At 35.6% G+C, this 13,924-nt stretch overlaps 1 protein-coding gene across 1 annotated transcript in view; it reads left to right on the top strand.

The window, feature by feature from the left end:
• Positions 1 to 12,973, top strand: part of LOC149263176 (pentatricopeptide repeat-containing protein At1g80270, mitochondrial-like) — a 96,188-nt gene extending 83,215 nt beyond the window's left edge. Inside the window, exon 3 of the mRNA XM_089425901.1 lies at positions 11,576 to 12,973. Within this exon, the coding sequence (XP_089282027.1) occupies positions 11,576 to 12,829 (1,254 nt within the window). The 3' untranslated portion in view covers positions 12,830 to 12,973. The remainder of the gene's footprint in view (positions 1 to 11,575) is intronic.
• The last annotated feature ends 951 nt before the right edge of the window (positions 12,974 to 13,924 follow it).

Here is a 13,924-nt window from a genome sequence, read left to right on the forward strand (position 1 = left end):
TCAACTTGGACGTTGAACTTTTGCAAAAGGCTGAGCTGAACCTATTGAAAAACAATTTTCTTGATTTGAGAAGTAGAGCACTTGCTGATGCCAAATCAATCTGCCTCGCTTCTGCCCTTATCTCCCTTTTATAACTTGACTTTGGCCTTTTAGAAGCATCCAAGGGTTGAGATTGCCTCTCAAGCTTCCAAGATCAATGGCCAAGATCTAATCTCTTGTTGACTTAGTACTTTTTAATTTTTCCTAAGTCAACATTAGGAAATAATGTAATTATTAAACTAATTCTGGCCAAGTGACTGATCTTTTTCTGCATGCCTTGGCACCTAGGTAAGTGTAGAACCCATCCTGCTCTACTCCAGTTAACACATGCCCAAGCTTAATAATAAATATCAAGCCACCTTAGCCTCCATAGCAACAACCACATCAATGGAGAAGTTAAAGAATGAGCCGATTGCAAGTGAGCTAGCTGATGGAGATAGGTTGTTATCTATTCTAACTATTTTTTTTTTCACTTGTAATTGGTTCCAAAATTGCTAGCACTTCCAAAGTCTATGAAAGGGGGACAATTTTAGGAATACATCATCAAGAATTTTGTAGAGATCATTATGGTAATGAGTAGAGTGACTTTTGTTGAATATTTTTGTGAGTAATTTGTCCCTGTCAATTGGGCTTCATTCTTTTCCATTCTTTCATGTCTATCTTTTTCTTCTTTTAAGCAATTATTTGAGATTGTAGCTAGCTAGGCACTTTCAAAGAGGAATAGAGGAGGATAGTGATTATTTCCCACTTCTTTTATTTCCTAGTTTGTAAGGATTTGATAGTTGGAGGATTGATTGCATTTTAGGATACAACACATTGCTGCCTTGATTATCTTTTTAAAATTTTGGTAATAAATTACTCTTGGCTGGTTCATAATTGAAGGTCTTGTTTAGAGTGATGGAATTTTTTGAATTTGTATTGATTGTGCTTAGTGATTTTTCTACATTTGTTCTGTATTCATTTTGTTTCAATAAATCTAGCTAGAATGGAATACATGGTGGTCTGAATCAAAGCTAACTAATGCACATGCCTCTGCTTTATGGATTCTTGATCAACACTAAAGCTATTTGTTACAATATCTTTTGGTTGTGTTTTTTAGCTTAATTGTTTTTATTTTTCTTTTGAAAAGTTGAACTTAATTAGAAAAATATGATATGACCATGACTCCATTGATTTTGGAAGTCTTCTTCTTTGATCAATAAAGCTGGGAGGGTTTATTCTTTTGTTCTTAGTTGGAGATTTTCCTCCACAGGCACATCGACACATCCTTTCGAGAGAAGGTGTGGTCCATGAGGAGACAACACTGTCATTTCCTAAGTTTTGGAAGCTTTGAAACATGTAGGAAGCTAAGTTGCACGAAACGGGGAAACGGGGAAGCGAAACGAAACGCGGAAGCGAAACGAAACGCGACCTCCCCAAATTTTGGAAACGGGGAAACGCGAATATATATAATAATATATATATATATATTAAAAACATTTAAAAATTATTAATATATATATGTGCAATCATAAAGCATTAATGATACATTTACTTAAACATTTTAACATTAAGATTAAGATTAAATGGTTTCTAGAACAGCTTAGAAACCCTAAAAAAATTTACAAACTAATTAGAAAAAAAAAAATTAAAAAACAAGTGATTTTTTGGAGGAAACGGGGCCCGTACGGCCTGGAAACGCGTTTCCGGCCGTACGGGCACGTTTCCATTTCGGGAAACGTGCCCGTACGGCCGGAAACGCGTTTCCAGGCCGTACGGTACGCGGAAAGGCGTTTCGGTTTCGTTTCCGTACGGAAACGGACCCTACCCCTGCGTTTCCTGCAACTTAGGTAGGAAGTGTTCCAAATGGATGGGGAGTAGTTTTAGGAGTTTTGTAGGAGCTTTTGGGTGAGGGGCACATTTTCTAAGTGCTGTTCCTATGATATTCTGCACACTATTGACCACATGGGGCCCAAATTGCTTGTTTAGAATGCCACATTAGCCCATTTGGGACCACAAACTATGATTTATGAAAGATTAAACTTCATAATTTCATAACCATTGACTAATAAACATAAGGTAGATTGCATTACCGGTTGCATCCACATGAGAGTTGAGTGGAAGGAATCATACCTGGGAGTTGAACAACTCAACTTACAATGTTGTGATTGCAAAATCATTGTGCTTCCATCTTTGATCCAACTAACTGCAACCAACATGTGGGGGAGAATTCTCCACCCATCCATAGGGTTAGTTGCACCATATCTTTTTGCAGTTGGTCATCATCGAGCTCTCAATCAACTACCTCTACTAATGACTAATCTATGCTTTCCAATAATTCTCTAGGAGAAGAATGTCTCACATCCTTCTCCTCATCCATTAAATGGAATTCCTTTGTCAAAAATTGGAAGGAAAAACTCCACCATGCACAAGATCCACTTCTTATCATGCATTCTTATTTTTTATTTTAACATTTTCTTTGTTTATTTATCTCTTCAGTTTTTGTTTTCAATGGCCCTAGGTCAGTTTCCATTTTCAAACGTTCCAAGTTGGTTCTAACATTTGTTTAAGTATAGGGTTAATTGGGCCTTTCCTTGTTGTTTTGGTCTAATTTCAAACCTTTCATAATAAGATATATCGACATTGGACAACTATTATAACTTATAAGTAATGATACAAAAATAGCCTCAAGGGTTTTGTTCAAGCAATCATGAGCTATAGGTGAGATCTCTCCTCCAAAATTGGGTAGGTCATGGGTTCAACTCTTTTGATCCCATTGGGTTTAAGCTTCAAATCAAGGCGGACAATTTACCTTGTTTACCATCCATGGATCATGGGGAAGTACTCAGGTTTTTTTGTGAGGTGTTTTCCTTGGAAAAAAAAGTAAAGAGACAACTAAAAGGAACATATATTGTTTGGTGAAATTCCATGTTATAATATTAATATTATACCTATAGTTTCATATTAAAATTTAACAATAGCCTTTTGTACATTAATATCAGGCCCTTAAGCCACGAGAGTTTAACTAGGTTGATGAAAGTGAAGATTGTCTCAGTCCCCACTAGGGTTCAAATCTCACAAAAGGGGCTAGTTTCCGACCACAAGGGTGGTCAAAAGTGGTAGAACCATCATGGCCATTAAGTTGGGCCAGGTGGCCTCACACCCCCTTTGGATAACAAAATAGCAAATAGTATGCCACCTCAAGTGACAGTGCTGGTTTTTGGGATAATGGGTCTTGAATGGTTCCTCTAGAAGCATTCTTAATTTCAGCATTAGGCCCGCATTGATATTTGTAGTTATTAATAATCACAAGTTTTAAAGAGCATTATAGAGATCCCTGATTCATAGCACCCATTTCTGTTCTTATATATATACACACACATTGTCCTAAAGTCCTACATAATCTAACCAAAGGTGCAAAGTCTGCCGAGAGGCTTTATGTCATGTTGTTGGTGAGACTTGAACCCTAGTGGACTCTATGCTAGCAGTAGCACCTCACTTTCACGGTTCACCATTTGAGCAAGCCACCATTGACATATATATATATATATATTATTGCTGCTCTAAACCTGCCATTTCTTGTGAATTTTGGTGAAACTCTTAATCGTTTCAAACACCCAAACCCATGTTCCAGAAAAATGTGCAGCATAGTCTAATAAAGTTCTTTGTAGAATGAACTTCCTTGTCAATTAATGAAGTAATTAACTTCTTAAATTTCTTTCTGTATTCAAGCTTCTGTGATCGATAATGAATTAAACAAAGTCTTTTGGTAGAAATCACAAGAGAGAATTTTTTGGCCGACGCCTTTCGAACCAACAAGTGTGGTTCATCATCAGGGCCAGATGAAGAGGCAGACCATGGCAAAGGCTTAAATAGAGAACAATAATATATAGCTTTAAGCCTTTGCCATGGTCTGCGTCTTCATCTGGTCCTGATGATGAACCACACTTGTTGGTTCGAAACGCGTCGGCCAAAAAAATTCTTGCATGTGATTTCTACCAAAAGACTTTGTTTAATTCTTAATTTTTTGTCAAATTTCTGAAGATGGACAATTTTGAGCTGTTAAATATTCTCCACTAGTTTGTTGATTGTCTCAGTTCCCACTAGGGTTCAAATCTCACAAAAATGGCTAATTTGGGTGCTCAAAAGTGGTAGAACCATCATGGCTGTTAAGTTGGGTCAGGTGGCCTCTTGCCCCCTTCGGATAACAAAATAGCAAATACCGTGCCACCTCAAGTGATGGTTTCTGGGATAATGGGTCTTGAATGATTCCTCTAGAAGCATTCAAGATTTCAACATTAGGCCCTTATTGATATTAGTAGTTATTAATAACCACATGTTTTATAGAGCTCCGTGATGCATAGAACTCCCCATTTTGTCCTAATATATATATATATATATATATATATATATATATATATATATATATATATAGTCTTGAAGGCCTACATAATCTAGCAAGAGGCTCAAAGTCTGCCCAGAGGTTTTATGGGATGTTGGTGGTGAGACTCGTACCCTAGTGGAGGCTATGTTATCAACTGACTTTCATGAATTGAGCAAGCCACCATTGACTTATGTGTGTGTGTGTGTATTATTGCTGCTCTCAACCTGCTGTTTCTTGTGAATTTCGGTGAAAATCGTTTCAAACACCCAAACCCATGTCCCAGAAAATTGTGCAGCATAGTCTAATACAGTTTTTCGTAGAATGAACTTCCTTGTCAACTAATGAAGTAATTAGTTTCTTAAATTTTTGACAAACTTCTGAGGATGAAGTACAATTTAGAGCTGTTAAATATTCTCCACTACTTTGGTGATTGCTTTGAGCTTTGTCAGCTTTCACTAAAACTTGTTCAAGGACCAATTCAGGTTGGTCAAATAAAAAGAACCTACCAGGGCCTGTTTAGAACTGGTTCCAAGTGAGTGTGTTCTTGAATTGCAGATCTGCAATTTCATTCGAATGATTTATCTCCTGCCATTGGATGTGAGTTCAACCAGAAGAGAGATAGAAAGATTTGGAGTTGATGGATTTTCTAAACAAAAAATTATAATTTTAGAATAATCTTGACAGAAATGGTTGTAATAGTGAGTGATGGTCAATTGGTGGGTTCAAGATAAGTGTAGGGATTTGATTAACATTTTATTTTAGTTTCATCCCAAACTCATATTTATTATTTTATAGCGAATCCCACTTCATTAGGAAAGAACAGCGGGCTCTGTAAAGTTGTCTTACTAACTCAAAGTCAAATGATGGTTTTGTATGAACACAGCTTTCTACTGCAGCAATTTTCAGTCACTTTCTTTGCGATAACTCTTGTAATAAAAGTTGCATTATTTGTTTTTCACATGGCCTTCAAATATTGTTAAGGGAACGTTTTCCTTAAAGTGTCGAATATTTTAACAATTTAAAGATGGGAAGGAACAAGGGAACATTTTCAAATAGTTTTATTTATTGTCTTCTGATTGAGGGAGAAGTTGTGATGCTGTTTGATGTTAATCAAAATCCATCGAAACGAATGATAAGGTTGATTTGATAAAGAGGAAACATGGTACAAACAATTCAGCAATTATGATCTGAAAGGTCATGTTGAACCTGCAGCCTACACCTACCTACAAGTTAGTGAGAAATGCCTTCAACCCCACGAGGTATGGTTGGTGGTAGGGAACTCAGAGAAGGGGCTATCAAACTAATCCTGACCCTCTCCATTTGAGCTATCTCCTAGGTTAGCTAAGGGGGGTTGTCCCTAACGAAAAGTTAAGTTAAAATGGATGTGAGTTTCTAGGAGAATTATTAGAGTTAAATAGATTATCTCTTTAATATTTATAAGCAAAAACTGATATGAGCAATAACCATCATAAGATAAGCATGAAATACATAAACAACCAGTGCTTTCCAAGTATTTGCTCTTTAAGAAATGAAATTGTATTTTGCTTAAAATGAAGTGAAATGCTTTCAAATGGAAAGCCAAAATAACCCTGAAAAGTGAAACAATAAATTGTTAGCACAAGATATTATAAATGCTTTCAAGATGAATAAGTCTACAAATCAAAGCATGGAAACTATCTTGCTCAAAAGGATACAAAAAAAATTCAAATGTTAGACCAAGATGACAACATGCAATTCAGTTTGCAACCCAAAATAATAGTACTTGAAAGTGAAATGAATCATTCATAACAATATGCAATTAAACCAAAAGATGAGTCAATTTCCAAGTACAAAAAAAATAAACTTGTTGCAAAATTAAAAAAGATTACAATGCTTGCATCCAAAGTGCCTCTTGAAATAAGATTTGCATGTGAGGCTTTAAACCAAGGCAAATGTGATGGAATGTTGTTCTTGGTTCATTTTATTTGATTATTGCTAAGGAAAAGTTACAATTGAACTCTATTCTTTAGACCGCATCTTCACCCAAATATTTGGATCTCACAATGAGGAGTCAATAGAGGTAGAGGGTTCCTAAAAGTCTGTTCAACCAACTTAAGTTGGAGGTAAGTTTTAGTGAGGCTTGGAGCCTTCCTATTCTAAAATGCTTAGATAAAGTGCAAGTTGTGTTAATTCCCCAAATTAAACTAATGCTTCAAAGAGAAATAGTTTGCAAAACTTGAGAGGCTAGAATGTAAATAAGCTCATATGTGTTTGCACCCTTGAATGGAAAATAAACAAGTAAAATGGATTAGATTTCTTTAAGCTACAATTGTTTCAAATAAAAGATAGCGCTCCAATAGTTTTCATGACATATAACATTAATTGACGAAGTAGTGAAACATATACTTGAAGAAATTATGAAACAATTAAAACTTGCCAAAGTATGAAGTGTTTACACATAAGATGAAATTTTCTCAAGTTTACAATTTGGAAGCGTATGCATGTGGGAATTTAAATACAAGATTAGTAAAAATTTTGCATGTGGAGCGAAATGTGTTGATTTTAATCATGCACAATATGAAATTAAAAGCTAGAAAGCTAAGAAAAACTAGAAGCAAGATTAGGCCACCCACAAGAATCTTTCCTCTAAATGAGGAAGGGGGATGCCATGGGAAAAATCCCAAGCTCCCTCCAATTTTTATTTTTTATTAGCGCTTAAAGGGGGGAAAAATGCCTCTAAGAGGGCAGTCCACAATACGAGAGAGATCTTTAGAAAGATGAGACTCTAACAAAGCTAGATTGTCTCCCCAAAAATATAGCAACAACAAACTTGATGATGGAAAAAAACTTTCCAAAAGAGATTCACAAGGCTAAAAAGGCCCACGGCCTAGATGAGTTTGCAACTCTCTCCCAAGTGCTTATGGCATCCTTGGAAATTAGTCTTTGGATAGCGTGAGGGGGTCCTGCATACATACGAGTGAGTAGTTTTCCAAAGCTTCTCCTCAAGCTCCTTGCTGCCCAATGCTCAAACCTATGGGCTGCAAAACATAAAAAATACCAATTGTCAGTGTGAAATTAAGAAAAAGAAACCAAAACTAAACTTAGAATTTAATTTACAAAGTATTAGCTCAAGTAATGGGAGTGAATCCCCATACTTGCCTAGCTTTAAAAATGACTCTTGAATAGGAGATATAACTTTGAAAGAACTAGAATCAAAGAATATTTTGAATTTTAGATGGATGATCAAGTAGCTATATAGTAAGAAAACTCCCTTTTGCTTTTTGTTGGATGGAAAACTTGAAGCGAAAAAATGGCTGAGTTTTGGATCACTGTGACTTTAGGAGTGAGTTGATCTAATTGAGATTTCTCCCGCTTCCAGATGGACTCCCCCGCACAATATAAAATATCTTTTCTACACACTTGAATACGTATTAGTTTGCACAAGGCTATAGCAATATAATGAATAAGATAAACCAAACATTCCTCCTAAAATGAATTGACAAGCTTATACTTAGAATACTACTCTAAATCAATGATATGTGCAAGATAGCTTGCACACATCAATCCAAACAAGATGGCAAGTATAAACTAATATTAATTCGATATGCAAAAGAAATGAAACACAATAACAGTGACATGAAATGACATCACTTCATAAAACCAAGATAACACTAGCCATATAGCCCCCAAAGTCTTGATTGTATTAAGAAAGTATGCAAGTACATAGTAGCAGAGTTTCCTCAAGCCCAATAACTTATTACATTATACAATATGAGAGCATATAGCCTCATTATATAGAGATTTGGGAGCAGATCCCAAGGAAGAATGCATGTGAGAATTGAACTTGCAGCAAATCCCAAGGAAAGATAAGTCAAGTTCGGTAGAGACATTAGAGCAAAATCGAATTCCATATGTGCACATCAAGGGAAATCAAATTCCATATATGGCATAGCAAACTCATCCATGAGTGAATCCAAGTACTGTGATAACTCCAGTCAACAAATGCAAACTCGAACTAAGTGATGCCGCATGTGTAGATGATCCCCAGATAGCTTTGCGTAGGTCCCTAGGAACTGCGTGATTCCTCCATGTGCAACTTGTAGTCTGGCCAAGTGAAACTCGTAATCCTCAAGAGTGGAGTGCTAAGAGAGGAAGAACCTGAGATAACTGGGAGATGAGGCCCCACATAATCTTCTGCCTAAATATTCCGTAAAATATTCCTTCAATACATGAGCTCCTCTAATAAATTCGATTTTCCACGTGTGCAACTATTGTTTTATCTCCGGGGAATTCGATTTTATGAAATAATGGTGTATTTATAATGCAGTGTGCTCAGTCATCTTCCACATGTCCGTTGACTCGACTCTGACTTAGGATAATTTCCAAGTCATTTCCACGTCATTCTGTCACATGGAATAATTTATTTCTCTCTATTTTATTTAATTATAGCCTAATTAAATGCCACAATTTCCACTGAACTTAAGAAATGTGGGTTTTGAAGGTCCAAAATACATTATTAACCCCTCAAAGTGTGTCATAGTAGAAAGTTGAGGGTGTGAGGTGTAATTTTGATTACTCATACCCCATACAACTTCTCTAGACTACACTTATTACAATTCCCCACAGGGTGTGGAATCTGGGTACAAGAAAGATGATGAGAAGATAGAAGTAGAGTTAAAAAAATCTGTTGACTGATGATGTATGATGGTACAACCGTCCTTTGGATCATCCTTGGGCGTGGAGTCTTCATATAATCATCAGGTGCCACTCCAGTGGTCAACATGTCATAAGTCACATAAAGTAGAGTTTGTTTGAATAAAGTTTATTACCATTGGAGTTGAATTTCTAACTGCAAATCCAATCCTTATGGGAAGAAACACCGAAGAACTTATTGCTTGAATAGGAGGTAATTCTAAGAAGCAAAATTAGATGGTATAAGGAAGTTGCAAGGATAGCGAATATTTAGATGGTGTAAGGAATTAAAAAAGGATAGTGAATATTTAGATGCCTAGTAAAAGAAACATGGTGCTTCTGATCCTGTCTTATAGGTGCTTCCAATTGTGCATCTGCACCAAGGGTCCTAGTACTCTCCTTGTGAAATAAACTGGTGCTTATTCGGGCAACTAAGAGGAGTATGGTAGGAGCTGAAGCTTATTCGTGCTCCCTATCTAGCATTAACTAAATGATTTATCCTCAATAAAGAGTCTTCAAATATTAGAATTAACAGATAATGAAAAAATCTGGTTTCAACATCACTTTAGCTGGTCTTGAGGATGCATTTAGTCTATCAAACACAGCTTTGTCCAATTTCTGACCTAGAGGATTATATTCTGCCTGTAATTTAAGGTGTCCTTGCTCTCTTGTTGAATTCTGTAGCTTTTCAGACATTAAATTGATGAATGTCCTGTTTTGGTTACAACGGGTGATGTTGGTGCAGTTAGTAGGAAAATAAGTTCTCAGGTTGGCTATTTAAGAAATGAATTGCTTTTGACTTTTAATGCTTCTTAATTGATAATCATGTCGGAGATGTGTCCCCTAAAAGAATTGATTTTCTTTTCACCTTCATACAGGGCACTTTAAAACATGCCACATTTAAATGCAATGAGGCTATTATTATAAATATATATTTTTTTCACAACCATCGATTATTCTTTTATTTGGACATTCTTAATCTCTCTATGGTCTGTTTGAAGACTTTGATATTGTGAAAGTTGAATCCTCAATGTGTCTTGTTATGCAGCCAAGTCTATTGCATATTTCCTTCGAATGACTAAAGTTCATTCAACTGTTAACCAAGCTAAACTTTGCTACACTGTTTTCCAGGACAATATTTTTTGATGAATAAGTTTGATCAGGTATAGTCTGACCTTGTTCTAGTTTCATATATAAAGCTTGATTAGGATATATCATATGTCACTGTGCAGGATTACAATTTCAAAATCAAACTGAAATAATTATTGTTATTATTATTATTATTTAATCTGTTTTTATATTTTCACTTCTAAGAGAATATTTCTTTGTGAACAAAATATTGTATGCTTAAAGTAGGATACTCTTTGTTTTCCTTCCATTATGGCCTCATTACATAACAGTATTTTTGGACGTCTAAACGTTTTAACTGTGGATAATGAAGTTGGTGACAGTTGTGTTCATAGTTCAGTAATAGCCTGGATGTGTTCTATGCTGTTACACAGGCTGAAACATGAGACATATTAGAGCTTTGCTTTTCGAAATTTTAAAGTAATCCAACTTAAATTGGATTTTAATTATAAAAAGCTTGGTTCATTATTCAAATTATTAGCCTAAGCGTTGTCTACCTTGTTTGGGGTATGGTTTTATAATTTATTGCTTATTTGTGAAGTCCCTTAAACATACATATTAGGACAGAGTGAAAAATCGAGCTTTTCTATGACGAAAGATTTATTATTGGAGTTTGCTGCCTCCACCATAAGGGCAAAATTGAGATTGAACTTTATTCTTTGACACTAGTTCCAATGCTGGGGCATGTATTCTTTTCATATGGCATTTAACAAATTCTACACTTAAGTTTCAAATGTTCAGTCTATGTTACAAATGATGTTTTGTATGGTCTGTTGCTATAGGATATAAAGCAAGGACAGCGCATAGAGCTTGTTGCTTCTTTGCTGCTCTTTGATCACCTTGCTTGTGCAATAATTAATACTTTTTTATCCCATCAGCTGCCTTAATGTTTATTTGCAATAACCAGTTATACAAGTAGAGGAAGAATTATGGGTTACATCTCTGGACTAAAGAATGTGACCTGTGTTGGTGTTTAGTACAAGATACCTACAGATTGCTATAGAATTAGATATTGTTTTTATTTGTTTCTCGTTGGAATCATTTAAGCATGGGACATAAGAAAGACACTGATGTGTAAATTATCATTTCTTGTAAATGCTTCTGTATAGAAGATCCGTTTGCCTCACCCATTGAATTAGGTGGGGAGGTCTCTAGAACTCTAATAGAGCCTGCAGCTAAATTATCATCTTCATTTCACATTAATGTCTTTATTTTCCTTACAACTGAAACGGGGTTGAGATACACTTACCCATTTTTGGTTGTCTACAGTCTGACCTGTGAAATGTGCTGAAATGTGTCCATATATATCATAGCTCACACAATTTTTTTTGGTCTGTATTTTTTCTGTATTAATTTGTTTCTTTAAATTAACAGCTTTCAGATTGGCTGGAGGTGAAAAAACCATACAAGTTGACTGAAAAAGATTATGGTGCTCGACTGGACTTGATTGCTAGGATACTTGGCAGCCTTAAAGCTGAGAAGTATTTTGAAAGTATACCATTGGACATGAGAGGACCCCGAGTGTATGGAAGTCTCTTAGCATACTATTCATCTGCTAATAATGTTGAGAAAACTGAAGAGATTTTTAAGAAAATAAGGGATGTAGGTCTTTCTCTTACTGCATTTTATTATAACCAGCTGCTGTTGCTTTACAAGCGTTTGAACAAAAAGAATATTCAAGTTGTATTACAAATGATGGAAGATGATGGTGTAAAACCTGATATAACCACATACAAGATTCTTATAGATGTGAAAGGTCGGATTGGTGACATTGGTGGAATGGAGCAGATCGTTGAGAATATGATATCTGAAGACATAGAGCTCGACAATGAGATTCAAGCTCTGCTTGCTAGATATTATATCAGTGCTGGACTTGCCGAAAAGGCAGAGGTGGTTCTTAAGGAGCTGGATAATGAGAGCTCCAAGGATAAACGCAGTGTTTTGAAAATGGTACTTCCTCTGTATGCAGATCTAGGTAAAACTAATGAAGTGGAAAGAATTTGGAAAGATCTGGAATCTTTTCCCCATATTTTCCTAGATGAATATATTGCTGGGGTTGAGGCATGGGGAAAATTGGGTCAACTTGAAAAAGCAGAAATCACATTTGAGAAATTGCTCAATTGTGGGAAGGTGGTGTCGGCAAAGCACTATAATTCTCTTCTGAATATATATGCTGATCATCATTTATTGCTTAAAGGAAAGGAATTGGTGAAGCGAATGTCTGACAATGGGTGTACAATTGACCCACCTACTTGGGATGCTCTTATTAGACTTCATGTAAATGCAGGTGAGCTGGAAAAGGCAGTTTCCATTTTGTTTAAAGCTTGTAATCAGAAGCAGTTAAGGCCAAAGTACAAGACATTGGTCACAATCTTAGAAAAGTTTGCAGAAAAAGGAGATATTGCCAATGCTGAGAAAATTTTTGATAGAGTGAGACAAGCTGGCTACACCAGCAGTGCGGGTGCATTTGAATCCCTTTTGCAAGCATATGCAAATGCACATTTGCCTGCATATGGATTTAGGGAAAGAATGAAGGCAGATAATATTTTCATCAATGGAAGGTTGTATAGTCTTCTGCAACGGGTGGATGCATTTAAGAATGATACTCTTGGAGAGATACTTGATTGAGTCTTTTCTGGCAACTACCGAATTCCAATGTGTTACAAGTAGTTGGACATGGTTTTGCTACAAAAGGTTGATGCTTACATTTCATTCTTGTTCCCTACTTTCTGCAATAAAAGAATTTCAATAATTATTTTTTTTATTGTTTCAGATTTGAGTCAGTCTAGTGTATTGTTAATTTGTTACCCTTTCATCAGAAAATTTGTTTTTGTTTTGGACAACTCTCATTATCGTTTAAAATTTGATTGCGAATTTATATACAAATATGATTTTCCCACTGATCCTTTTCCTGTTTAGTTTGATGGGTAGCTTGTAATCAACCTGAGCTAATGTGCAATTGTTCATCATAATTTGTTAAAACTATTTCAAACTTTACACGAATATGTAGTTTGTCATATGCTGCATTGTTGTTTTGGCTTTGTGGTAGGAGATGCGTATTCCATAACTTGTAGTCCAGCTTCTAATTCTGTGTATGTGCTGCAATTTTTATGTCCAATCTGTTTTATAATATAAAGTTTAAACCCCTATGTCAAGTAGCTGTAAGTGCTGAAATGTGGCCTTTACTCGAGAGTCTTTAATGATTTGTTGCTCCTGTTGTGCAAACAGTTGAAACATGCTTATTATCACATATGAATGTTTCCAGGAGTAAGCATTTGACATTGGGTTTGATTTTGTTTTAGAAGTGCAAGCATTCATTGCATCTTTTCGAAGATCATTTAATTTCAATTGTTCTGTTCAGTTTTAGCCTGCCATTTACATGCAAATATTATTGTTTTTGAGAATAACTTGTCTTTTTTTACAAGTGAGCATGATTCAGAAATTAGGTTATACGTGGACAAACATTTACCATGTAAAACACGGTCATTCCATCTTGGTTAATCATGGTTTTTGTAATCTCAATTAGATCTTGTTTCACAAAACTTGTCAGTTTTCTAGAATTGTTTGTGAACAACTCAAATGAGGGGTTCCTTACCTCTCTTGTATAAGAGCCTTTCTGATATTTGGATTTTGTTGGCGAGCTTAATTTTAGGTATAAAGAGTGGACAGTAATTTATGTTTTTAGAAAATTTGTATCATTGCCTGGTACAAATTTGATTATAC

Source organism: Pinus tabuliformis, chromosome 6, assembly GCF_031772625.1.
Source record: "Pinus tabuliformis cultivar Carrire ecotype Pingquan chromosome 6, CPIR1, whole genome shotgun sequence".
NCBI lineage: Eukaryota > Viridiplantae > Streptophyta > Pinopsida > Pinales > Pinaceae > Pinus > Pinus tabuliformis.